General features: G+C 39.6%; 2 protein-coding genes across 3 annotated transcripts in view; both read right to left on the bottom strand.

The window, feature by feature from the left end:
• Positions 1-3208: 3208 nt before the first annotated feature.
• Positions 3209-7594, bottom strand: PHLDA1 (pleckstrin homology like domain family A member 1). Its single transcript, XM_066549965.1, has 2 exons — positions 7016-7594; positions 3209-6908 (listed from the first exon to the last, which is right to left on the bottom strand). The coding sequence occupies exon 1, from the start codon at positions 7477-7479 to the stop codon at positions 7021-7023; it is 459 nt and encodes a 152-aa protein (XP_066406062.1). The 5' UTR covers positions 7480-7594; the 3' UTR covers positions 3209-6908; positions 7016-7020.
• Positions 7595-12519: 4925 nt separating this feature from the next.
• NAP1L1 (nucleosome assembly protein 1 like 1) overlaps positions 12520-27043 on the bottom strand; it is a 28738-nt gene continuing 14214 nt past the window's right edge. The window contains exons 3-15 of one of the 2 annotated variants that reach the window (XM_066549963.1): positions 26528-26616; positions 25323-25425; positions 24128-24269; positions 23586-23666; positions 23227-23355; positions 22658-22729; positions 21892-22031; positions 20018-20163; positions 19912-19931; positions 18654-18776; positions 17508-17540; positions 17029-17079; positions 12520-15283 (exon numbers count right to left, since the gene is read on the bottom strand). In XM_066549963.1, coding sequence (XP_066406060.1) covers positions 15248-15283; positions 17029-17079; positions 17508-17540; positions 18654-18776; positions 19912-19931; positions 20018-20163; positions 21892-22031; positions 22658-22729; positions 23227-23355; positions 23586-23666; positions 24128-24269; positions 25323-25425; positions 26528-26616 — 1165 coding nt within the window. In that variant the 3' untranslated portion in view covers positions 12520-15247. The remainder of the gene's footprint in view (positions 15284-17028; positions 17080-17507; positions 17541-18653; positions 18777-19911; positions 19932-20017; positions 20164-21891; positions 22032-22657; positions 22730-23226; positions 23356-23585; positions 23667-24127; positions 24270-25322; positions 25426-26527; positions 26617-27043) is intronic. The other variant, XM_066549964.1, reaches the window with a different exon arrangement.

Below are 27043 nucleotides of genomic sequence, written 5' to 3'. Positions count from 1 at the left end.
GACAGGGAGCCTGGCTATGGATGGAACACTGCTCTCTGGCTCCCAAGGCATGACCTTGGGCAGGCAGCATGGGCTCTCTGGTCCCGAGTTTCCTCTTCTCCAAAACAGAGATATGATATACAAGTGGGCTGAGGGCCTTGCAGAGAGGTGCTATCGCTGGCACAGAGAATTGTCATCCCAGGCCCAGCTCCAAGGCACACAGCAACATGGAGAGCTATTCCCTCAAAGGACCCTGGCTCTGGCACCCAAGCCAAGCACAGGCCATATGTGTTCTCTGAGCTGCAGGTTCACTGCTATACTTTTACCTTTGTAAATGACAGTAGGTACAAAAGGTCCTGAAGGCTGAGCCTCAAAACCTGACAAAAATGAACAATAATGAAATAATCTCCTCCTAGATCGTATGCAATCCAGCTCTTGAGCTTAAGTTACAATTGAAGCCATATGTACAGTCATAAATATCAGAAATATTTACAAAACACAGACAAGATCTTAAAAACAAAAGCAGTGATTTCTTCATCTCACTGGAAGCCTTACAAAACATGGGGTAAATTGTCTCAATTGAAATATTCTGCTGACCACAGAGGGCTGTATGCTCCATTGTAATGGTTAGTCACTCTATACATATTTTCTGGTCCAGATAATCTACTATGGCTGCTCACAAACCATTGCAAGGCAAAGATTAGGAAGCAGAGTCATTAGAAATTTTGTTTATGCGAAATCCACTGTGGTCATAGCACAATACAACACAAAAGGTAAATCTAACCCACATTCAAACAATCATTTCCCCAGCACTGGTGGCTGGCATAGCCAGAGACATCTAAGAGAAGACCAGGAAAGGCTGCAAGAGTGGCTAATTTAAATTTCCTGTGATGAGCCTCTACTGGGATACATATCTCTGCTTTGATGTTTTTCTAAAAGCCTAAACAACACCAAAAAAAAAACCCCAAGCACTTAAGCACAGAAACCTCACCGCTGGCTTTTTCTACAAGTCTCCTGAGGAAAATTTGTAGGTACTGCAATCCAACCAGGCTTTTGAGGCAGAGCACAAGATTCATGCAGACACCAGCTGGCAGTACAGCCTCACTTCCCAGGGCTTCATAGAGGAGCTGATGTCCCTTTCCTTGTAAATTCTGTGTGTACCATTAGGCCAAGACTCCACAAGTAATTGAGCCTCATGCTGAGGTCCCAAGCAGCTCCCAGCTCCTTTGGGAGCCAGGACACCTTGAGGATGTTCAGCTCTTAGCAGGCCCAAAGGCACCTCTGCTCCTCTTCAGCACAGAAGGCACAAAGCAACACTGTGAGAAGTGTGTACCAGGGTCCTTACCTTACACATCAAAAATCCCACACTGGAAAGACAGAAAAAAACATAACACCCATGGTACTGTTCATAACTTTTATTTTTTTAACACTTATTTCAAGTTTATAAAAGACTGAAGCTGAAAGTCTTTATGATGGTTGATTTTATTTTAAAAAAATATGGATAGGTGTGGAAGTAATTTGGCACTTTCTAAAAAGGACTGAGTTGTTCCTGATAGAAACAAGCACTCAGAGGAGTGAAGGCTTTCATTAAATTCTGGTTTGGGTTCAATTACAAAGAAAATTGTTCAGTTTGAGGTGTGCTGTGAATTCAGTGAAATCGCATTCTGGTCTAGATTTCATCTGCGGGAAGGAGGACACACACACATTTAGATTGGTCTTCTTTTGTATTTTGTTTTGCTCAAAAAGCATAGGCATTATTTCATCTTCCTCTCCTCATAATTTAATTGGGAAATATGAAAGGACAGAATGTCAGTGTTACCCTAATCACACACCATCAATACTGACACAGATCATGGGCAAAGGTCTTGCTTCTGGGGTTTCTAAATCAAAAGAGAAGCAGCCACCATTTGTGGAAAAGGCCAACATCTGTCCCAGTCTGGAAAAATTCTGGTTGATTTCAATGAACTTTGAATCAGATCCAGATTATCTCTCTGTACTCCACATTGTACTTCAGATGAGAGAAAACTTAAGAGAAAATGCTAGTAAGACAATATCCCCTGTTAGGAAAATAATGGCCTATTTTCTAGGACCATTTCATATGGACCATAAAAACATAAGCGCTCTTATTTCACATCCTCTTAATCAAAAGTTAAAGCAGAGAAGCATGTATTGATGCACTTTTGTGAAGATATCGCTATTGGTGCTGGAGCAGAAACAACCACCAGTTATAAAGCTCTTGTTCCATATTTATGTCCTTACAAAGACACTTACTGCTATTAAAAGCTTATAAGGGATACCTGCAACAGCTGTAAGGAACAGTGGGTCCTTGAATAGATAATAAATTTAGAGATGCTTAACTGACTTTTCAAAGCTGCTGAGCACCAGCGCTTGTGAGAGGTCAGATCTTTAAGCTGTAATTTGCATATCAATATTAAGTTCAAATGCCTATATTTTGGGGTGTTTGCTATTGAAAAGAGGACTTGTACTTGTTACAATAAAGGCTTTCTTATGGTAGAGGTTACTGACATCTCCCCAGTGAAGGCAAGCAGCAACATGTCTAGGTCAATGCACCCTGTGTCCCTGAAAGTAATACACCTTCAGCAGATGCTTGGAAATGAGGACCTGCTGCCATACCAATACATATCAGGGCAGTCCAAGACATCTGAGCAGCTGCAGCACTACAGAGAGCCCAAAGCAGCACATTTTTCTTGTTACACCTAATTTCTTTTCCCATGAAGCTAAAAAAGAACAGGTCGGAGTTTATGCCAGATGGTGGAAGTGGTTTTTTTCTGGATTAATTTCAGGTTACTTGAAATTCAATCATAGTGTTTAAGATCTATGAAAAAGAGAAACAAGGCTCATTTAATGCCTCCTAATATCACACAGAGCAAGGCATTTACAGGTAACAGTGATGAGCCTGAATTCTGTGCCCCAAAGAACTGCTGTACATGATTTGTGACACTGAGTGTTACAGAAATCAGCTACACTTGGTGTGGGTGCTCACACATCACACACTGCAAGAAGCAAAACTGAGGACTCTGAATCTCATAATGGTGCTATATATATAAAGATTAATTGGAGCATCTGAGTGGGTCTTCAGAGAGTACCTACCCAGGTTCAAAGTGTTCCTCTTCGGCTCTTAGATTGAGCTTAAGACATTGGAAAAGCTTAGACCAGGCTTTAATCATCACAAATAGCCCACCAAACAACCATTCTTCCAACATATGGAGACCTCTTTCAATAGATACCTCTTTATTTGAAATGGAATGTATCTTGAAAAATATGAAAAATAAATCACATCTCTCAGAAATCATTTATGAGTCATATTTACACACAAATTTTTTTTGACGACACTGGTATTTCTGCTCACAAGAGGATATGCAAGAAAACATTTCATACATCACTGCAGCTATAATTCAGAAGCTGGCATCTGAATATCATGAACCTTAAAAAAGAGGAATTAATTCAGGATGTCACAGAAACAGCATCCACTTGATCTTCCTTTTTCCCCCAGTTCCTAAATTGTCTTCATCACCACAGCTTGGATTTTCTTGATTACTTTTTTTTTTTAAATTGCAACAAGTAATTTTAACCTTTTTATGAATACTGTCCCCACTTTTGCTATCTATATCAAGCATTTGCCTGTGTGTGTTTTATCAGCATTTTTGTTTATTCTGTAATGAATTTACTTCAGTCATGTGCTATCAGATTTCAGGGTTTTTTTTTTTTTGGAAGAGGAAGGACAACTTAATTTATTTATCTGCAAAGCTCCAATAAGATGGAGCATGATGTGCTGAACCTGTTTTCATAGCCATTGCTTACAATGCAGTAACAGACAATATTAAATCCAGATGTTCAAATGAAGACTATGTAGTAATAGAGGGGCAAGATGAAAAAAACCCCAGAAGTGCCTCTTATAACATCAAACAATTTCTTGGTCTAAAATTACTATCAGTCAAGGAAAAAAAAAAGTAAACTGAAACAAAACAACAAAACAAAACCAAAAAAAAACCAAAAACCAAACAACAAAACAAACAAAAAACCCACACACCATGGAATTCTGAGCGTGAGAAAGTTGTCAGACTGTCCCCCCATCAGACAATTTAGCCTTATTTATACTGACAGGGCATGAGCCACATGGTCCAACTGTCCCCAGGGGACCCCAGCCAATTTGTTCTCATTCAGTTTCTAGGAGACAGTTCGGAGACACGAGGGAAAAGTTTGATCCTTACACCCATCCCACCCACTCAGGCTGGAGGTATTCAAGGTAGATTTTGTGATGTGACCACCTCTCACACTAGGAGACTGGCTGACACCAAAATTTCTAAACAGGTAACACAGCAGGTAATGACAAGCAACAAGAGTTTGTTGAACTACATCAGAGCAAAAGGTTTTTTAGACCAACTTAAAACAAGAAACATAAAAGTGGGGTATTGACCTTGAACCAGTGAAAAATAGCAAATTTGAAATGAACGTAGTTTCCTCATACCTTCATGTTAATTTTCTCACTAAAATTATCATCTTTAGCTTTCAAAGTACAAGTACTTCCAGAAGAACAGCAAAATTTCAGCTTTAGACTACATCCACAGATTTTTGTGGCATATAGAGGCTTGCATCCACCGAGGACAAGAATAACTGCCTCTCAGAGAAATACATGTGTCTCTGATCAAATAGGAATTAATTCTCATCAGTTACATTTATCCTTCAATAGGCTAAAATGCATTTTAGTAGTGAGATCAGCATTACATCTGTATACCTGAAAAGGTGGATTAGTTTCTCAGTAAACTGTAGTTAATCACTCTAAAGAGAGGAGCCAAATTACAGTCTATTTTGTGAGTCTTTGACTAGCTCATTAGAGAATCCCCTTGCAGCTCTAACGTCCAAGTGTTAGCAGAATGATCATGGCAGATGTACAGAAAAGTGGAAATTCAGTGTTATGATTGCCAAGCCAGGGAACCTAATCCTAGAAGATGCGGGGCACCTTCAGATTTCAATTAATGGCCAAACAGTGACTTTGTTAGTTAGGACAGCTGTAATCCACCACCCCAAGTTCACCACGCAGCCCTGGCGAGGGCCAGGTCAAAAAGAAGCGCTCAGGAGTAACTACAGAGCATTGTCGGGGCTTTGATCTGCACCATACCATGCTTTCCTTGTCTAGATCTGTGACTCTGACACCTGGGGGAAGGAACAAAAGATGAGAGCTAACACAGACCTCAATTTACTCCTTACAGGACTGAACTTGATCTTAGAGTGCAGAGGAAGGGACCGACGGACGCTGTAGTGAATTCTAAAATCTCCCTTTGAGTATCACTTCAGCTTTCTGCTTTAAACACTTACAGAAATAAGCTTGCGCCGAGAATGTAAGGCTTTTGCTGTCAAATTACACCTCATTTACACAAAAAGCCTTGGATGTGTAGCTTTAAAAGATTTTGTTTATATTAATGTAAATTGTAAAGGGGCTAAAAGCCATTTTCCTCACCACACTAGCTAAAATAAATATCTCCACGGCTTTGACATTTTACCTTGGACCAGAGATAATGGGCCACATTGCTCTATCCCACTTGCAGCTTCCCCCTTTCATTTAAACCCGAGAACCTGGGCGGTAGCAGCACCCAAGGTTAAGCAGCCACTGCCAGAAGGGCCCTGTCCTAGAAAGCTCACTGCCCATGCCCGACTGCCTCCTCTGCACTGGGCAAGGAGCTCCGACCCGCTCCCGCCAGCATCGGCAGCCCAACTCCCACTGACTTCTAAGAGGCAGAGAAACACACACCAGCTGTGCAATTAGCCCTTTGTTTTCCAACTTCATGGCTTCATCAACGTTTTTAGAGGCAAGATGGCACGCCTCTCTCAACATCTGACAGTGCTAAACACCAAAATTAATCTAGTTCATCTCAGCTAGAGAGCAACTTTCAGCTTATAAAAACTGTGACCAAAATAATCCATTTGCACGCTAAAACATACATAAAATTTTAAACTACAGACTGGTTTAATGCAAGACATTAAAAAACCGCCATGAAAATGCAACACAGGTTGAGAGTCCAGATCACTTGAAAACTGAGCGTGCAGAGGGAGCCCTGAACTTGGAAGCTAAGAAACGTTCATGAACACTTCCCAGCCCTGGCCCACCAGCCTAGGAGCAAGCACACCACACAGATAGCTGGAGTCCAACTCAGATTCCTGTAGCACAAAAGAAGTTGGTCAGATTCCTTCCGCTCATACACTGAACAGGTTGGTTTCAATCCCAGAATGACAAGCAACATCGCTTTTTTGAATAGCCAAACATGAATAACTTTTTATCATCTTCCACCACGTTTAATATTAATAAAAAAAAATCAATTAAGCCCCAGACTATAATTGTCCTCATTAGAGAAAATAGGTTTCATATGCAGTACAGGTTTCAGCCAAATTTTGAAACACACATCATATTTTCCATGCTGGTGGAATACGCTGTATTTTGGGTAAAAAATTAATAACTTTTTTGTCAAATTGCACACAAAGTACCCAGAACTTCTCCATTCTTTCAGGGAGCTAACATGCATATTGTTTTTTCCTTTACTTTTTTGATACGGCCTACATTAAGAAATGTCTTGCAAATAAGCCTTAAAAAAAATAAAGGAAAACAAAACCAAAAGAAAACAACGCTAATAAATAAAAAAATACATTAAAATAAAGTTACAGTACATCATGTCTCCTAGAAGTCCCATCGCACCAAAGGATCCTTTCCAAGGTTCATAAACAATGGATTTGAAATGCTTCTCGGCACCGAGGGCGGCAAAGCAGCAGCAGCAGCTGGCTGAGGTTCGGGCTCTTGAGCCGCTTCTCTCCGGTCTGCCCGCACCTCCGGCGTTTGCCCAGTTTCTGAGCCCCTGGAGCAGGTCCGCCACGAACGCGCTCTGTCCCTCTTCTCGGAAGCGCTCCGTGACCGTGACCTGCAGTGAGACAGAGAGCACACAGGGCACCCGTCAGGCGAAGAGGCGGCGGCCGGGGCGGGCAGCCCCGCGGTGCCGGAGCGGCGGGCGCGGAGCCGGGTCCGTACCTGCGCTAGGCGGAGTTGGAGGCGCCGCGGAGCCGCGACCCGTGGGGCGCTGCCAGGTGCTGCTGCTTCTGCCGGGTGGAGCGCACGGCCAGGATGGCCTGGCGGTTCTTGTACTGCACCATCTGCAGCGTGATCGCCGCGTTCCAGCCCTGCTCCTGTGCGCACCGAAAGTCGATCTCCTTCCCCTCGGCCATCACCACCGTGAAGTACACGTACTTGCCCTTCCGCTCCACGCAGTCCACCGTCTTCATGTTGGAGAAGTGAAGCTCCTTGATCTTGGCCGCCGGCTCGGCCGGCGGCGCCGGCTGCTGCTGCTGCTGCGGCGGCGGGGGGTGCTTGGGAGGGATGAGTTGCAGCCCCTCCTCGGTGAGGATACAGCGCTTCTTCTTCCAGAGCTGCAGCAGCCCATCGCTCCTCTTCTCCAGCATGCCCTCCTTCACCGCCTTACAGCCGCTCTCCAGCATCCTTTTGGAAGGGTTAGACGGCCTCCGCCCGCAGGGGCTGGGCTCGGGGCGCAGGCGGCACCAGCCGAGCACTCTCCGCCGGGCGCCGGCTCCGATGCGGAGGGCCGGGAGCGCCCCGGCCCGCAGGAAGCGGAGCGGCTGCCGCCCGTGCTGCGGCGTGGCGAGCGGCGGGCGCTGCCGGTGCGGGCGGCCGGGGTTGTCGGCGGGCTTTTCCCTCCCCTCCCGCTTTTGAATGCGCCTCTCCCACCCCAGAGTGACACCCAGCGGAAACAGCCGCTCCTCCCGCCCGCCGGCCGCGGGGAAGCCCAGCGCGGTGAGAGCAGCGGAGCCGGAGGCGCGGCGGGGCCGCCCGCCGGGCGGGGCGGGGGCTGCGCTCCCCGCGGCAGCGAGCCCGGCCCGGCTCCCCGCCCCGCGCCCCAGGCTACGGCACAGCACGGCTGCGGAGGGAAGGGGTTCCCCGCCCTAGCTAACCAGCGCTAGAATGATACACGGACAGTACCAGGACACGGCAAATGCCCGAAAGTGCTCCTTTGCCTTCCTCGGGGTGTTCCCGCACTATTTAGTTGAAATGTAGTTCCCCATCCTGCCTCCTTGGGCAAGAGCAGTAAAGGGCCCTCTTCTGCATACTTTCGATTCAAAGCCCAGTAAAAGAGTGCCAGTTTCCAGCGGAACGCTGATATTTAAGCGATCATGGCCCCATTAAACAAAAGAAAGCCTGAAAGAACCGGTACAAGAGCTTGATTCCTTCCCTGGCCTGGGGAGAAGCAGCTTCAACTGTATATATATGAAATAAATCTTTACTTTCTGCAGCAGTTTGAATAATGTCTAAAGAAAGACATCTGTAGCACTGCCCTAAGGAAACAGCAGGACCTCAGTACATGGAAATTGCAAAAGCAGACTTGGGGAAAAAATAAACCAACCAAACAAAATCAAACTGGCAAGCAGCTAGGAGCATTTTTATCACTCTGCTTTTTTTGGATGATCCCCCGAGGTTAGCTTTTGAATAAATGAGTAGAAAAGTAAAGTGACCTAAGGTTAATATGAAACTATTTCATTCTTAATCGTCTGATGTATTAGATGTAGATCAAAATCCCACATAGCTTAATTTGGCTGACAAGGCCAACGTAAACCGAATGCTAGAAGTTTCATACTATGTCTGAGAGCACTGTTTTTAAACATACATCTATCATGGCCATAAAAAAACTCCTCACATCAATCTTGGCAGCTAGGAAGCAGATCATGCAGCAGCATGTGCTGTGTTCTAACAGATTAGAGAAAAAAATAAAGAATGATGATAGCTTTAATGGAGTTTATCTCTGATAACATTTTAAAAAGGATTTCCTCTTATAATCTTTTCCTCTTTAAGTTCAAAGGTAATTTTGATAAATTGCTGAGGGGTAAACAATTTAAGGCAATAAAAGCAATTAAAATTTAGCTGGTTTACCCTGGTAGAAAACACTCAGTAACAAAGGCAACTTGACTAGCCATAAATTAGGTGGAAAAGGAAATCAATATCCTAAACCATCCATTTATATAAAAAATAGTCCCTTCTCCTTAGAGCTGGATGGATAGACTGTAAGATACAGTTCATTCTCACAACCATTTTATGCCTATTTTAACAGAGACACATGCTAATTTTCAAAAGATCTGAACACCATTCGCCAATTGCCTCCACCAGCAGTTCACTGCCATTTGAACCTAAATTCCTTGCACAAATATCTGTGTCTCCAGCTGATTGTGCAAATACAAGGTGTCTCAAAACCAGCTTGAGCAGTGTAAGAGAATTCCTGCCTTTTCACTTGTGTTTTGCACTGATTTCTTTGCTCCTGATGAGGTCTCTGCTCATGTGACACACAATTTTGAAACTCTCCTACCAAAGCAAACTGGTTAAAATGGATTCACCTATATAAACCAGCTTAATAAAATACTGAGTTTATGTAAGTCATAGGACACTAGGCTAAACCTACAGAAGACCAATTTCTAACAATTCACCCGTTCAGTTTTGGTTGCTGCTCCACTGCTGTAAGCAAACAGCCATTTGATTCCAGGTAAATGCACTAACCAGTAGTGAGGAAACTCACATTTGATTTGAGAGTGCCATGTTACACTGTAACAGCACTCAAAAACTCTCTCCCCACCGCACAACACTGCACTGTAACACTTAAGGACATTAACACACAACCGGTATCTGTATAATTGAAGGTGAGTTTTTTCTCTTGTTCTCAGTACTGACAGTAAACTGCAATTAATCATATGAAAAAATGGAGACTAGTGTGGAAGGCCAAATATTTTCATCAAACATACAGGAGAAAGAGACTAAATTCATTCTACTTTGCCTTTCCATGACAAAGCACTGAATGTCAGATTTTGAACCCAACTCCAAACACTGATGGACATACTCTAATATACAGACTCACAGCACTCTTTATTCCTGGTGAAATTCACCTAAGCATGTGGTCAGAAGCAAACGCGCAAAACATCCATTTAAATTTGTACTCTATAAGCCAACAAATATTAACAGCCATTTAAAACACACTATGTTTGACCAAAAATCCAGATCAGTCAAAAGCTACAAGACTAGTGCAAGATGAAATACTGATAGTTCCATGATAAAAGAACAAAATATCGTGCACAATTTGCCAGTAAAGGATAACAAACTTAGTTTTCCTTAGTTTTCCTAGATGCAAGTCAAAACTGAACTTCGGCAAATGTTTCTTAAATTACTATTTTGACAAACCACATTCAACAGTTAGGCACACTACAGCATCACACTGAGATTTTACTTTACTTTTCTGGAAATACATATTTAAACCACTGCATTTATATAAAATGCTTCACATCTGCTACCTAGTATTGAAGTAAATACTAGGCAGGTTCCGCAGCCATTCCAGAAATAGCTGATGTGAAGATGCCTCCTACTGTCAAACCTGAAACACTACAGTCTGAAAATGTGACCTTGGGTGCAGACTTTTCCTGTCAGCAACTCCATCTCATAGATACCTGTATATACCCCTCAGTAAGTGAAACAGTAGTGAAACATTTACCATAACTACCAGGCCTTAGCATTCCCTAAAACCCCTGGCAGTACCAAATAAACTGTAGGCAATTCACCAGCTATTGGCATAGCAGCTTCTCCAGCCTGGCTATTTCCAAGTCCTTTGCACTTTCAAGGCAGTGGTTTTCCAAAAATATTCCAACTTAAGCTCACACATTGTAGAGAAAAACTAGGCTGTAAAGGAGCTTTTAAGGGTCTCAGATTTGACCACTGCAGTAAAACACCTATGAGTTCAGAACAGTTTCTCCACTACAGGGCAAATGTAAATTTGAGCAATTGCTTGCCAACACTTGAGCACACAGAAGCAAAGCTCATAAGAGAAAGTTCAGGACTCAAGCCCCTCCTGCAGCTGCAGAGCCAACTTGTGTTGACAATTCACAGGCTTTAGTCAGACACCTGCGAACACAAGAGCCCTTCTGCCATAGCCTCTCAAACCTTGTGTGCCTGTCCCTGGTGTACACAGGCACAGAAAAATATGGAATAAACAGCTTATCTGTACCTGGTGTACCCTGTCTTGTCTGCTTTACTTACTCTGATTTTCCTACAAAAGCTGAGACGCAGAGCACACGTGGAACACTACCAGGCCTGAGCAAAGGTCTGACAAGGGGATTTTAAGAGCAATGAGACAAATGCCATGTGGACAAACTTCTACCTCCTCTTGTTAGTGTATAGAAGTAAGACTTTAATATTTTCAGTAGATAATTTATGCTCAATTTAGGCAAACATTACCAATTAAAAGTCAATTATCTCAACATCCTCTTGACATCTTGTGGGGAACCTTAAACAGGTTACTGAGCAGCTATTAAGAAATGAAAATGGAGATGTGATTGCAACTTCTCTGACCTGTAAAAGTCTTGGATTAGAGAAGACCAAATCTGTACAGAAAAAAGGAGAAAGCACTGTAGAGCTGAGTCTACCTACTCCAACATCCATGTGGCTCTGGACCCAGCCTAGCAGACCACCAAGGCTGTTCATGCTTTCATTATCAGGCTGTCCCTTTTGTACTGAAGGGTGTAGCATTTTGCTTCCTTAAGCTGCTGAGAGCGTCACAGCACAACCCTCTGCCCAAAAGGCAGCATTTGGTAAACAACTGCTGCGTAGACACCTTTGGAAATAGGAAACCTTTAGCAGAAAGGTCAATCATTCATCTGCATATAAGTTTCCTATCAATTTCCAAATCAGGCTGACAACAATGGGCCCTGAAACAGCGAGTTTTGAGTACCAGCTTGGAGGTGAACACATTAATTCTCTCCATTTTTCTACATTCTGCTGGCTTTTTCCACTTAAAAAGCAAAACATGTCAGAATTACAGTATCAGCTATTAGTTTCAGGAACATCAATTTCAATAACCCAGAAGAGCATCTAAGCTTATGAAGCTAGGAGACACTGGTAAGCAGTGTTGCTATGCCCAGTGTTCAAATAATCCAAGGTAACACTTCTAACTGCACCAAAAAGTAAACTTTAAACACTTCTAACTCCAAAAAGTAAAACTTTGGAATGCTAAGCTTAAATCTGGGCTCCTTTATTTGAGGAGCTGTATTTTTTTTACTTTTTTTAACATGAACAAAGTTGTATCAAACAGGCAAACTCTTCAGTTCTAATCTAATCTAGATTGCTAAAAGCAATTATGAAAGAATTGCAAAGCCTCCCTCTCCATCAAACGTAAGCCCTGAAACCCCTTCCCTGTCATCCCAAGTGTCACTTAATTCTCTCCTCTTTCCTCAGCTACCTCCCACTTTTCCCCCCAAAATAATTCTCCCTTCAATACAGCAAACAAAACTGGACAGAAGACACTATTTACACAGCTGTTAAATTATGGTATATTTCTGCAACTGCTGCTAAAGACAGCAGTTTCTATTTCAGTGACACATTTTCCCAGCCAGACCCTGTTAACAAGGTAACTTACCCTCCTCAAATATTAACGGAGGAGATTCTCTACACCTGGTATAAATGAAAAGTGAAAAGAATGAGTCACAACACTCCAATCAATGTTGAAAGTTTAATGTTCCTGCTACATACTGCCTTTCAGAACTGCTAAACAAGAGTGTCATTAATAACAAAACTACAGTAAGCACCAGAACAGTTTTAATTTAACCAATGCCATAAGAACTGGCACCTCATTTATATTCTTCTTTTTGCTGCAGTCTGGAGAGCACAAGAACTGCTGATTTAGAACTAGCATGTCAATCTGGAGAGAAGCTTACCAAAATCTGTCAATACGATGTATTCATGACCCTGGATCTTGCAGGCTGCAGGTGTGCATCTAACAACTCCCCTTTTCAAATATTGTATCCCATTGTATGTTATGAAGGTGTTAAATGAGAAAGTAATCAAAAAGCAAGCCAAATTTGTTAAGTAGTGAATTTTGAAACTTACAACTTTTAACAGTTCATTTTCTTTTAAAAATACAGTTACCAGATGCTGTTAGCAAAAATGGGCTAGATCTAAGTAAGGACTTCAGAGACTTCACATATCCAGATGTATGAACTCCAAAGCCCCATCTTAATGACTTCTCAAGCTCAGAACATACTATCACAGTTTGGTCTCTACAAGTCCTCAAGTTTAAACCTAATCTTGGGAGATGTTTAGAGAAGAGACCATGTGAAACCCAAACACCTGGCAGGGTAAGGGATAAAGGATAAGCATAAGCATATTCTGATACCACAAAAAACACAACCATATCTACTTTAACACATAGCTACTGAGAGTATTTGTTAACCTTTCATAACTGCTTTTTCTATGCTATGATCTGTGTTACCTAAAAAACACCTAAGATCACAGCTTCAATGGTCCTGCTTTACATACAGCTATAGACAATGAGCTCCTCCCAAATCCACAGATACCTGGAGAGGAGAGGCCTGACAGGGATTCTGACATGAAGCAATGTGGTATTTAGGCCTTCAAGGAATTAAAAAAGAAAAATCAGTAACAAAACTAAAACGTTTTAGTCAGAGGACACTAGACCCACATCTTCTTGAGGGGGGCTGAGGATTTAGAAGGGCACTTGGGATAAGCTTCATTCTGTATTACTTACCCTCCAGGGAAGAGACATGCTACAGAAACTCTTCCATCAGCCCTATCCTCACGTGGTCATTGCCTCCTCCTTGCCCTGCTCTTTTAAAACCTTTATGGCTAAGTGTGTAAGTGGCACAAAAAACCAGTAGCTACTGCAGAAATAGATCAATTTCCAACACTACAAGGACTATTCCATCCCTGAAAAAGCTATCTACTTGCTTAGAAGATTAGAATATATATTTAGTTGTGTGAAGGACAAGACAGCATGGGCTATGCTAGCATGCTACTGACTGGAAAAACTCAGAATACATCAGTTCACAGCCTCTTTCAGCTCAGTATGTTTAAATACACATCTCACCAAGCACCTCCGCTGCTAGGCTAGAGGCAAGGTAAGAATGAGACGAGAAAGATCTTCTAGCCCATGTGTTTCAACTGACAAAAATATCCAATATGGACAAAGTATGAACCAGAATGTGCAAACACAAGCACAGTGAACAGAACATAGGGTGAAGAAAGCAGAATTTCTTTGGGTTGGTTTCCTCATAGATGTTTGATACAGTGAGGACAAACTAGAATACAGCCATGTGTTGCCAGCACTCCCTTTGACTGCAGGGCATGCTTTGCTCAGGACCACCTAGCTCCATCTACACAGACTGAAAATCCAAGGCACTTCACTCCAGATTTCATACTAATAGGCAATGCCTTAGGGTCAGGCACAGCAACACTGAAGTCCTTTATCAGATCTAGCCCCACTTCTAAGAACTTGTCTTCTCTAAAATGGCAGTGTGGACCAATCACTGAAACATTGAGCTCAGATTCACAAGTATCACACTGCAAGTGCAAAGTATGGATCCAACTTTCCAAACTATTGTGTTTGTTTTTCAAATGCTATATAATTTACTTTTCAGTAATTATCAGCTTTTTTTTCTAGTAAAACGTGAACTGCAGCATGTAAGATATGCATTACCAGTTTACACATGCAGATACACAAGTAATAAAACAAGACTAGCTTCTGAAAATACTAGGTTTTATTCACACCCCTGTGGTAAACAATAACCTTAATATGATGACTAGGTTTCTTTTGTAGATCACTATGTCACATAAAATACAAAACCCATAGCATAAACAAGCTGACAGTTATGAATGTTTAATGTGGTCTCATTAGGAAATTAAACAAGTTATACTAGTCCTCTCAAGTAGTCAAATTCAAAATGCATCATCATCTTCATTAGTACAAGTCACTGCCATTTCTATAACAAAGTAATGAAGGCACAGCTAGTGCAAGCAGACTTAAACCCGTTCAGACTACTGGGCTGAAAAAATACTTTGGTTGGTTCTTCAGGAGAGAGTTTTCTCTAAACAAATATTGGTCTCAGTTAACAGTTCTGATCATCTTCACAGCTGCAGTCTAATAGCTACATGACAAAGACTTCACAAGAACCAAACTATGTAGCAATGAATTAACATTCATGCTTTAGGGCATTTACTGCATTCTACATATTGGCAGAAAATTATACTGTTAAAATGCTAGGTAGATTGAACCTACATTTTAAACTGGTTCTTAAGTGTTCAATTTCTTTTTTTAACAAATCGGTTACTTAATTCTACCAAGATACAAAACATAAGGCTGTAAGTAACTAATAGTTGTGTTTAGGCTATTACAGTGCAGGTAATCCTCAAGGCCACAGACACACTGCTTCACTGCTGCTTGCATTCTGCTGGGTTTTGATCCTTCTGTTGAAAAAAAAGGAAATACAGTTTAGAGAAACAGTATTTAAGAAGAACTATCAATATTGCTAAGCATGCTTTCTCAAGCTGCAATATTCTTCCAAAGTTCTTCCATCTTATCCCTTGCATTAATTGTCTACCATTTGCAACACTACTGTCATTGGATGCAGCAATATCCACACTGCATTTATTTTGGCTTTGTTGGCACATCAGGATACAGTCCAGAATAAAAACCTCTTCAGAACTAAGTGTGGTGAAGTACTCTAAAAGACACCGTAACTGGAAAAAGGAGAAGAGTGAGGTGCAGTAACAAACAAAGAAGCTCAGAAGAAGCATGCAGGCCCTCTTCACAGTTTGAGACAAAATAAACTTCCTATGGGTGGTAACAAGAGCATGGCCTTATGCCAGAAGACACTGTACAGCAATGCAATGAAATGCCAAATCACAGTTCCTAATGCTCTGGAAGCATCTTTTGCAATAAATTCTAGTTAAAAAATTCTAACATGGAAAACTTCTTCTGTTCGTGAAACAGCCATTAATATGTCGCAGTAATATGGGAATTCAAGAAAGTTTTCAGGAGGGGCAGAGTTCAGTTGCAGGTTTTACTCCACCACCTTCCTTGGTCTGGATAGCTATTCTAGGAGCAGAGTGCCTCAATAAATTCAGCTGGCTTACAGCCTGAGATCAGCAGGTACACCACTATAGCACCACTACTATCTCTAGCCTTTGAGCAGCTCTCTGAGCCTAGCCTAGCCCTTTCTCAGTTCTGTTTCACTGAGAAAAGCAATCTGAAATGGTGGAAATTAAGTCCAACTTGCAGCTGTTTCATTTGGATTTCAAAACTTTCTTGACAGGAACCAATTTGAATACACTATAGCAGATCAAACATCACCAAGATGGCTGTACATTTTGATCACAAGTTTGTACCCTGCCTTTCTATGTACAATGCTAAGATTAATGTAATTTTCTCAACAGTACTTCGATAGCAGCTCAAGCCATTCCTACTGAAAAAACACTCATTTGAAATGACAAACCCTTTTAACAGCAGGCATTTTGGAGCACTTCACAGACTTCATGACTGCAACTTTCACCTACCACATTCAGATGCTTTCAGGTGGCCAGAGGTACCTTTCTCTCAGCTATCAAAAAGCTATGAATTGAGTGGCTCACAATTGTTTTTCCAGCCTGATTAGTGATTTTTCCCTTCTCATGGAATAAGAAAGCTTCCAGTTGGCTCTTGGCTGTTCACATTTTAGGACTTGGCTGTAGATGCATTGCTGAACCTTGACTTCTGCTACCTCAAACAATGAAAGATTTGCCATTTACCTAACACGAAAGAGCGTATTTTGTATTCTGCTGGGAAAACCTGTGCCAGAGCCAGCTTGTAGCAAGTCCCCAAAAACTGAAGCTGGATGACACAATTCTCTCCATGTCCTTACAACCATTTTGCAATGTTTATTAGGCAGCAAATTGGTGCAAGACAAGTTTATAGAAAACCAAGCCTGACTAACCTCAATGCTCAAAGCCAAAAGTTACTTTTACAAAATGACTCCTGGAGAAAGAACTTTTACAAAATTTCTCTACCAATTCTACTCTGTCAGAATTAGGCCCAAAACAGCCTCAAAAGCAAACATGCTCACCCATAGGAACTATTGGTTAAATACTTAATCTAAAATCAAGATTCAACATACATAAAATTTTAAATGTCTCTATGCATACACAAACTTTAAACATTCATTTTAATTCCTTACTTTTGGTTCATAATCAGGATCATTTTCTTCATCTGCTTCTTCTTCTCCCTCCTGAAAAAAAACACTTAATATTTCTCTAGCTTATCCACATTCAGCTTCTGGAGCCATTTTCATGAAAATTAAGATTAAATTGTAGTCAGAAATACATCCATTACCACTTTATGTTATACATATTGTATTACTTTATCCTCCATAATGTGCATCTTTTGACATCAGTGGCAGCTTAATTTTTAAGATACCTTGAAGGTTGCCTTAGCTTGGTTTGGGGTTTTTGTTGTTGTTGTTGTCTTGCTGGTTGTTTGTGTTGTTTTTTGGGTTTTTTAAATTATCTTCATCTGAGATCCACCAAACAGTATGTTCTATCTTATTTCAGAGGTAATTCTTAGTGTCCACAGCAGTCAAAAACTAAAGGAACACTTATTCTAGATAACAAACTACAACACGTAAACTATTTGAATCAGGGGCATCTGTCATCTTACCTCATCATCTGCCTCTTCACCTTCTTCATCATACTAGAAAAGAAAATAAATAGTTTTGATAATATCATAAATGCAGCCATCTATAGCTCAAGTAGATGCCAGAGACCACTCCATATTGTGATCTTAAGAGAATCATACAATGGTTTGGGGTGGACAGGGCTTTGAGGGTCATCTAGCTCTAACCACCTTGCCATGGGCAGGGAAACCTTCCACTAGACCAGGTTGCTCAGAGTCTCATCCAACCTAATCTAAATCTAGTCTCTTTTAATTTGAACCAAGAAGCTCCTGTGTCTGTCAGATTTAAAAACACTTTTTGCATCAGCATGAGCAATGTTCAACTCCCCCTGGTGAGCTCTGGCAGAGCAGACCGTCCCCCTTCCATGCAGCCCGGGAGGAGGTGATTACCCTGCGGTACCACTGGGGGACAGCAGGGGACAGCGGAGCCCAAAGCAGCCCGTCCTGTCAGTACCTCCCTCCTCCACAGCCCCAGCCAAGCCTTTGCAACAAGGGCCAACAGTTTAGATTCTAAACATTAAAGACAGCACATATCTAAGCCATCTTAACAGTCAAACTGTCCTTGTTTAGCCGAGGCAGCCACAGAAAAAATGTTTTACACCTGTATGAAGTTCTGAGACTTCATGTTTTGACAATTTCAAGCTTAGCTCTTTTAAAACACTTAAGCTTTTGCAGAACTTGCTTTGATTATTTTGGCATGCTTTGAATGTGTTTATCTAGCTTTTTTTTTTTAAAGAGAGTACTTTTGAAAGGATGAGACTTGAAAACTTCATAGCCCAATGTCACTGTAAGCACAAAGAACAGGCTTAGCAGCTAGAAAAAGTCTCATTTGTTCTCTGGCAGCTCATTACAGTTCCACAAAATATTGGGTACACTTCTCTAGGAATGCCTTAAATACAAAATGCTACTATGACATCCTCTAGATGATCAGCTTCTACCACTGCTTTTGCCACAAAACTCTGAAGTCACGACTTCAAAGAAGAATTATTTTTATGGGGCTCTTCCTGAACAATCTAGGAAGCTCTGCTGCAACTAACATCCCATTCTAAAGATACCAATGTAAGAAATTACCCAAGCATGAAACAGCATTATTTCAAGGATTTTAGTGCTCTGAATGAATATTATACTTACATCATCATCATCATCTTCAATAGCTTCTCCAGTGAAGTACAGTACTGACCGGGGCACTATACGTTCACGCAAGAAGTGACCTATTTCAAAGTCTGCAGCAAGGATTGCCTCGGAATCATCATCCTGCATAAAACAATATTATTTCCTAAACTATAAGATGGTAACTCCTTTTGACACATACACACAAGTTACATGGTTTTGATGTGGTCAGATTTGCACAGATCCCATTACTGATTTTTTTGTTCCAGGGGCTGCTTTAGAGAACTGAACCTGAGGAGCCAAGTTTTACACTCTGAACAGCCACCTACATTATACAGGGAGGAGCTGCTGCTTCAGAAAGCCTAATTATATACCATTCTGGAGTTTCTTTTATTCCAAGTATAAGGATTATTTAGTATCTCCCATAGACTTTCAGTTCATATGCACAATACTATTAAATAAGTGAACAATAGCCAGGTGAGCCTATCACAATAAAGATTTTACAATCTACTTCTGATTCCTACAGTGCATCCCCTTGATTCCCATTAGACAAAGCCAGTACTGAAGCACTTGGACACTTATAAATGCTCTCTGATCCAATATGAGACTTTCACTCCTCTTGTTTTCATACTAAGTGTTCTGCTGTCTCCCATCTGAGCAATTATTTTTTGTTTTTCTAAATGTTATGAACATACAGCTTTTGGTGTCCATGCCAACTAGAGTTCTAACAGCATGCCTCTGGAAGCTTTAATTTCATATTTCTCACTCAAACTGCATAATATATTCCCTACTGTTAAATATTTTTGGTAGTTTTTCTCGTTACAAAAACGATGGGTTATTACCATACTGAGCACACAGAAAAGCAGGCTCTTGCAGTTTTCTGTTTTATTACTTTCAAGAGTTAAAAGCTTGAGAAGTCTTTAACAGAATAAAACATAAACTGGCTACATTCAGCCATTAGATAAAATCATCCAAAGAACACCTGAAGAGAGAGACTTACACCACCCATTAGATCAAAGACTAATAACGTAGATCACTACATTTCTACAACTGTTAACAACCCACAAGGTAGCTTTCAGGAAGCATAAGCTATTAAAGTTGACTAAACTAAACTCTACCACCCAACTCAAACATTCCTCCTGAAAAAGAAAAGTCAAATACATACTAGTCTTCGTAAGTATTCTCAGTTAAAGACAGAAGCAGTTAAAGCTGAGGCTGTTTAACAAATTTTATAATTCCATAAACACGCCATCATTATTTTTTAAATAAGCCAACTTACCAGATCTCCACTTTCAGGAACTGTAGAAAAAAAAACCAGAAGAAACAAGTGAGTGAGATACATTCCACATCGAAAGTAAATACATGTATACTAGTGTTCAGCTTACCTTCAGGAGGACTGAAGAAGTTGAAGAAAGAGTCATTGGAAACAGTTTTTGTAACCGTCCTGACTGTTCCGCGGCCCTTATGTTTTTGTTTCTTCTTAATGGTTTTCAAAGTAACATTCTTTCCTTTTTTCCAGTCTATTTGGCAACTAAAGAGTAAAAAAAAAAACCAAATTACAGGGAAAAAACCCACAAACACCTGCAGCTTAATATCATTCCCCTGTTACGAGTATCTACTGAGACTATCACAACTGCAAGAATGCAGGGATGAAAGGATATTAAGCTAGTATTTATTTAGTCCTATCTTTTCCTTAGTTTATCGGTTGAGAACAAGAGTAACAAGGTTAATTTTAGGATTTTTTCCATCCATTAGTTTTTCCTTCTCCACTCAATCTCCGAAATGCTAATTTTCACTAGCTACCAAATAGTGCCTAGTTTTCTATCAACAACTAGTACTGCACCAATTTAGAGCCTCCCATCCATTGTAAAGCAATGTCATATTTGGGCATATTAGTAATATGCCCAAGTTCACCACACCTATCATTATAACCAGTAAGTCCTTAAAACAATGCATCAAACGAGCACATAGGTTTTGGCTGATTTTGAGTTGTTTGTGAGGGCTTTGTCGTCTTGTGTTATATTCATTTGTTTGGGTTTTGTTTTTTTGGGTTTTTTTAACTCTATCCTACTTACAGAGCAAAATCATGCCTCCAGGGTTCCCTAACAGTCAAAGCATTCTGGTGACAAGTAAATGAAAGTCACATCAGTGAAACTAACTGCATTTGCAGAAGTTCCTGGATTCGATTCTTTTACAGACTCAAAGGAATTCAGTGAGTTGCTTTGGGACAAGAAGGGGCTATTCTAGCTACAAGAGAAAACAAGGACTAGGAGTTAATAATTTTTATAGAAGCAGTGGCAACTCACACCAAACTCTGTCAAGATTCATGATTTGCCAATCAGTCCAAACTGGGGAAGACAAAACAGTTTAATCAAAGCTACCCAAGCATTTAAAATTAAATCTTACAGGACTTTGGAAAATATGTTAAGTGACTGGGAAATAAAGAGGCAAAAAAGTCAGTATGAGCAACTGGAGATTAATTTAAGAGTAAAACCAACACTGACTATGCAGTCTGTAACTTAGTTGTTATCACTCAGAAGAGCAGTCAGAACACTGGAGACTTGAACACAAAAGTTACTGAACAGGCCCAAGTGTACTCATAAGAATAATTATGTACAACATAGTTTTCTCTCATCCCTCTGTTCACAAAAAAGGGAAATGTAGAGGAAAAAATTACTTAACTAATTTAAAACAGAAGATTTCACTAAGAAAGCAGCGTGACAGCTTTTTAAAAAGAGTAACCTGGAATTATGAGAACTATTTTCCATTTCTCAAATAGACAGAAATTCAAAGGTAAACATTTAATGCTTATAAAACAAAATGGACAACTGCAATATAAAAAATAAATCTGAAATAAACTCCCCAAAATGCTGCGTGTCAGAAATACAAAAATATTAATAAAAGCAATCAAACAAATTCTAGCAAAAGCTATACAGACCTACTAAAAGATACTAAAAGATTTCAATTCACCTTTTGTGACTGCAGAACAGCATTTGTAAACAAATACTGACTAGATTTTTATTTATATGCTTATATAATATATATGCTTATAAATTATGCAATACAAATAATGTGGTTTTCTACATTGTATTGAAGTTATTGGTAACAATGAAAAAACTCATATCAAACCTAGCTGTTCCCAAGTTACTAGGGGAAGTATCTTTTCCAGCACCTCCCCAAGATGCTGTAAAACTCTACAGCTGGAAAATGCTAAGGGCAAAGCTGCTATATTGCCTTAATGGTATCTATTAGCACTTACCCTGTACAACCCATGATTTCTGGTCCGTCAAAGGAAAAGGGATCAGAATCATCTGGCTCTGACCTCATTCTATACGTCTTTGTCAACACTTCATTTGTGAAGTAGTCGTTTGGTTCAAAATGAAATTCTAATGTGAAACTCTTAAAAAAAAGAATTGCAGAACAGTAACTTTAGTTATTTACAAACACCTTTAAATTCTTAACACCTAAATCCAAGCACTACACATGCAATAGAATACACCTTTCTCCAATACATGCATAACTTATTCTAGAATTTTTGCCACCCAAGTTGTACAAAGATCTTCAAATCTTTTCATTCACTTGATCTTGCACTTTCTAGTTATTATACTGCTTGCAGTAATGACGTATCTCCCAGCACACAGATTTCCTGCTACTAATGTACAGGGAGAATTTCTAAATTTAAAAATATTATAACTTAGAAAACTGTCTGATTTCTGCCAGGGAAATATATGAAATTACAGCAGTTACAGAAAAAGTACCCAAAGGTATCAAAAGTCAATGGTGAAACCTAAGTTATCAGCTGTTAAGGCAAATCTCATCAGAAGCTGAAGGCTAAATTCAGTATACACCCATTCACAGGGTGATGCAAGATTAGCACTAGACCTTGTACTGCTTTCTCAGAAGCAGCAGCTGTATATTTTCTCATGATTTCCACAAGACAATTGGCTATCACAGACCATGTTGCTAAAATACAAATAATTCTTAAGATAACATAAAAGTAATCTTGTTTAATAAGTCAAACTAACCATAGGTTGTCCAACTTCTGAAAATTTCACTTTTATATCTTTTAAGTATTTCAGGATAGGTTCATCATGTTCCTGTAGAGAAAACACAGTGTATTTAATTTTCATAACATTCAATTACAGACAGATTTAAGGCCTCACAGAGATAAAAAGCCATGTTTAGAACAAGTTTGACTTAGGAAAAAAACCTTGTTACAACACTGAAATACTTCCATGAACGTGACCAGCAGATGGCAACAATGGCTGTTACAGAGTCCCCAGTACAGTACACAACCAAAACCCACACTAACACCACGTACAATTTTTAGACATGTCTAATACACTTTTAACACACACTTCTATAAGCACCAAAAATTCATTAGTATCATAGAATAGGTTCAAGAAATAAAACAGCAGGGAGGTATTTCAGTGCTCTGTACTCTCACTTGAAAAGTTACCAGAGATGACATCCAAGTAACAGTTCCATTATTGCTCTCCAACAGACATATAAAGTATCAAAGTGTTACTGCTTTCTTAAAGATACTTGGATTAATTACCAATGCAACTTTAAACAAAGCTAGACCACTGCCTACCTGAACCATATCACTGAGCAAGTCCACATTCTTGAATACTGTCAGCCAAAACTCAGGGATTCCTTTAGGGTCTTCTTTTTCTTCATCTTTTTTTTCTTCTTCAAGCTTAGCTTTCTCTTTCATTTCATCCTTAAGAAAATAAAAATATTGGGTTTCCTTAATTTTAAGAGGTTCATCATAAGGTTCATCAGTTCTTTGTTGATACCAGTGTCATGTGGATGTTTAAGCAACCATTAAGAATTAGCATCATTAATAGCAAGTAATCATTACAAACGTGGTTTTTTTTAAATTTCAGCTTAATGAATCTTGTTTCATGCTAAAGCTTGAGATTACTGATGAGAATTGATTAAGATACTCACTGAAATTTCTTCGTCAGCATCTGCTTTCCATTCACATTCTTCTTCTGTAGGTTCATAAATGGCATTGATGATTTCACTTCGCTGGAAGATTAAACCAAGAATATTTTCTAATTTCCTAGTCATTGCAATAAGCAATGCCCAAACCAATAAATTCGTAATCCTAAATTACACAATTAGTAATACATTAACTATCTACCTTTTCTTCTGGCTCTAGAAGATTGATACAGCAGTTAGGAGGTTTACAACACACTAAAATAAACACCAAAGTCCCAGAAAAGTTACAGTATCATCTGACATTTGCTCAATTAAAATGAGGTTTGATATACTGAAGTCATTTTGGTAACTATGGAACAGACTTAACTTTTCACTCTCTCAATCTTAGTTGATATTCACTTGGACGGCAAAATTGTATCAATTGAATTGAAGGGGCACATATGAGACCAAAGTCATTTGGAACATGAGTAAGTGTTCTGGTTTTTATAACCCCTTGCTGTATTTTAGATGGAAGCTTTAAAGTACAAATCAGAGTAGCACTAAAATACCTTGTCAAATAAGGGCTGATAGAGAGCAGCATACTTTCTTTCCAGCTCATGAACTTCCTCATAGAACTTTGCTTCTATCTGTGCACACTGAACTTGAAGATTCTTGAGAGCATTCACACGTCTTTTAACAACTTTAGGCAAGCTGAAAAATTCAGTGACAGAACTGTTACCAACGCTGCATTTTTAAGCACATATTGATCTCTCCTTAACCAGACTCCTTGCAAGTTAACCAACTTGTACCACAACACATTTTACACTCTGTTTTAAGCTTTAGAAAGTTTAAATCAAAGCTGCAACCACTTTCACCAATGACATTGAAATCCTTAGCACAAGCTCTTAAACTAAGGCTCAACCACAGTTAGAACCAGAGTATTCCAAGCACCTGGGTAAATCATGAGAGAAATTTGTGCAATAAATCTTCCTTCTAAAAACAAGTTCTACATTATTAATAAGTAACAAAGTAAAATCATAGTATTGAGTACAACTAAGAAAGGTCTCACCATTGATTTGTTTGGTTATATGAAAAAGTTCAAGACAGTTGTTATTATTTGCTTAGCAATTTAATCTTCAAAATTTGCTGCTTTGTTTCACTGAGTGCAGCAGCTAATAGCACCGTCTTTAAACACGCTGTCTGACCCAAAGTGAGCCAGAACTGGTTTGCTAAATGAGCCACTGTACTACAAATGTGCAAAAGGAAAGCAATTACTGCATGCCTCACAAAAGCAGATCAACTACAGAAAATTTTGGCAAGAATTAATAGCAAGTTTTGATACTGAGAAAACCACATGAAGTAGTGCTAATAACATTGCTGTATCAGCTAACGCTTACAGTCTAAGCATAAAATTACTATGCTAGAGACACCAGGCCTCCAAGCATCTGACCATAGTTTAAATAACTGATGTTTCATGATCAAGGCAAAGCCACAAAAGAGATTCCAAGGATCAGGAAAGTATCCTAAGAAGTGTGCCATACTGTAACTGCAGAGGAAAACATCAGCCACTAAATGCTAAATATTAGGATTCTTCATGAAACTTCAAATAAACTCTTCAATTCTGAGAGGCATTATGAACAGACTATATTAGTTTTTCTGCTATCTGAGCAGCGCAGTGGTTTATGACCATAAACCATAGACAACACTGTTCAGAAAACAAAAGAATCATTTTAACACTCTGCTCATACTAAACCAATGCTGTACCTTTCTACATATCCTGCAGATGTTCCTACCAGACCATCAAGTCTTTCCTGAAGGGCTGCAAGAATCTGAGGATTTTGCATCATCTGCACAGTCAACTGCCGAGCTGAATTAAAAAAGAAGATTAAGTAAGCACAAAGTGCATCTCTTAGACCAATCTTGAAAGAAAGAATTGTGCATAAAATAAAGAAAATTAGACAAGCAAGAATTACAGATGCAGAAGAACTGTTTAAAACTGTGTGAAGTCTCCCTAATACCAAAATACGTTTCTGATTTATAAAATCTGATTTCTGTCCAGGATTTCTAGAGTATAATTTCCCCTCTGATTCTCACCTAAAATAGCTGGGAAACCACTCAAAATACACATTTTTCGTCTCTAGGCTCCTGTGGGACACCTGGAGTACTTACCATTTAATTACTGTATGCCATTTAATTACTTCAGCTAATGAGTGTTCCCCAAAATTTTGCCATCCAGTTTTGAAAACGCTTCTTTCAATACATTAGAGAACTATAACATCTTGAGCAAAATGTTCATTTTTAATGTTATTCTGCTCAGGCAGACTTGAAACATGGCACTATCAGCAGTCCAAGTAATTTTATTGCAGAGATTATTAGTTATTTCTCTTTTGGCTAATTGCTCTTTAGATTCCATCTGTGCCCCCACACTTCAAATACAAAGCATGAGTAAGACTGTTCAGCACTGACAAAACTAGTATTTTGATATGTGCTTATGTTATTTGTTGAGGGGGGAATTAATAAAAGGATTTATTAATTTCAAGAGTGGTAACAACAAGCATGATTTGTTCTCTTCACTGTCAATTCAGCAGCAAATTATTAGCAACTAATCAAAAGTAAGAGATACATATACACACAATTTTTTTATACTCAAAACTTCACGTGTGTGAATTTTTTAAATAATCCTGTTACATATCCACAATAATCCTGTCTTTTCCAATTATACAGGTGGGCTGGCACTGCCTGAACCTGGTATGACTACAAAACATGACTACTAAACATGACTACAATGAGTAACTGCAAACAATTAATAAAAATCACTTAATTTGAAAGAAAAAGTCCTTGCTTCAGAACTTAAACACAATTGTCCATCTGAAATTGTTTTACCACCTCCTATTTTTTTTGCAGTAAAAACTTTTTAACACACTAACTAGAAAGCACATATGTTTAGAAACTCTTGCTTTCAACATTACCTTTGCTGTTGGCATCTTCACCAGTTTCTTCTTCTTCTACTTCTTCAACATCCTCCATATCCTGCTGATCAAGTTCAGACTGTTCTTTGCTATTAGAAATATTCAATAACAAGAAGTTAATTGAATCAAGTAGTTAATTTTATAATATACTCTAAGGTATTTAAAGAGCTTAAACTAGAGGTTATGTGGGTAGGAACAAACTGTTGCATCTTTTGACCTTTGACAAGCAAGTCTTAATAGACAAACAAAACCAATTTTGTCCTCACAGAAGTTTCACATTTGACAATCCCAGAACAGTTTACAGAATTAGCAACTTTCCAGAACAACAAAGTTTCTTTCTTAAAAAACTCCTTTATCTCCTGCTCTTATCAACCAGTCAAAGCCTCCTTCTGCTCCACATATCTTCCTTAAGATGTGCAGGCCTTGAGAACTGTGGGTAGGATCACCTACATTATACTTCAAATGCCACAAAATAGGAGCACTCAAAGTATAGAAAGAACCCTATGTGGAGTGAAA

The sequence above is a fragment of the Molothrus aeneus genome, chromosome 5, assembly GCF_037042795.1.
Source record: "Molothrus aeneus isolate 106 chromosome 5, BPBGC_Maene_1.0, whole genome shotgun sequence".
In the NCBI taxonomy this organism is placed as follows: Eukaryota; Metazoa; Chordata; class Aves; order Passeriformes; family Icteridae; genus Molothrus; species Molothrus aeneus.
This window is presented reverse-complemented; position numbering and strand designations above follow the sequence as displayed.

Bases quoted from the DNA above. Each gene is read 5' to 3' on its own strand.
- PHLDA1 (XM_066549965.1), bottom strand. From the start codon at position 7,479: ATGCTGGAGAGCGGCTGTAAGGCGGTGAAGGAGGGCATGCTGGAGAAG.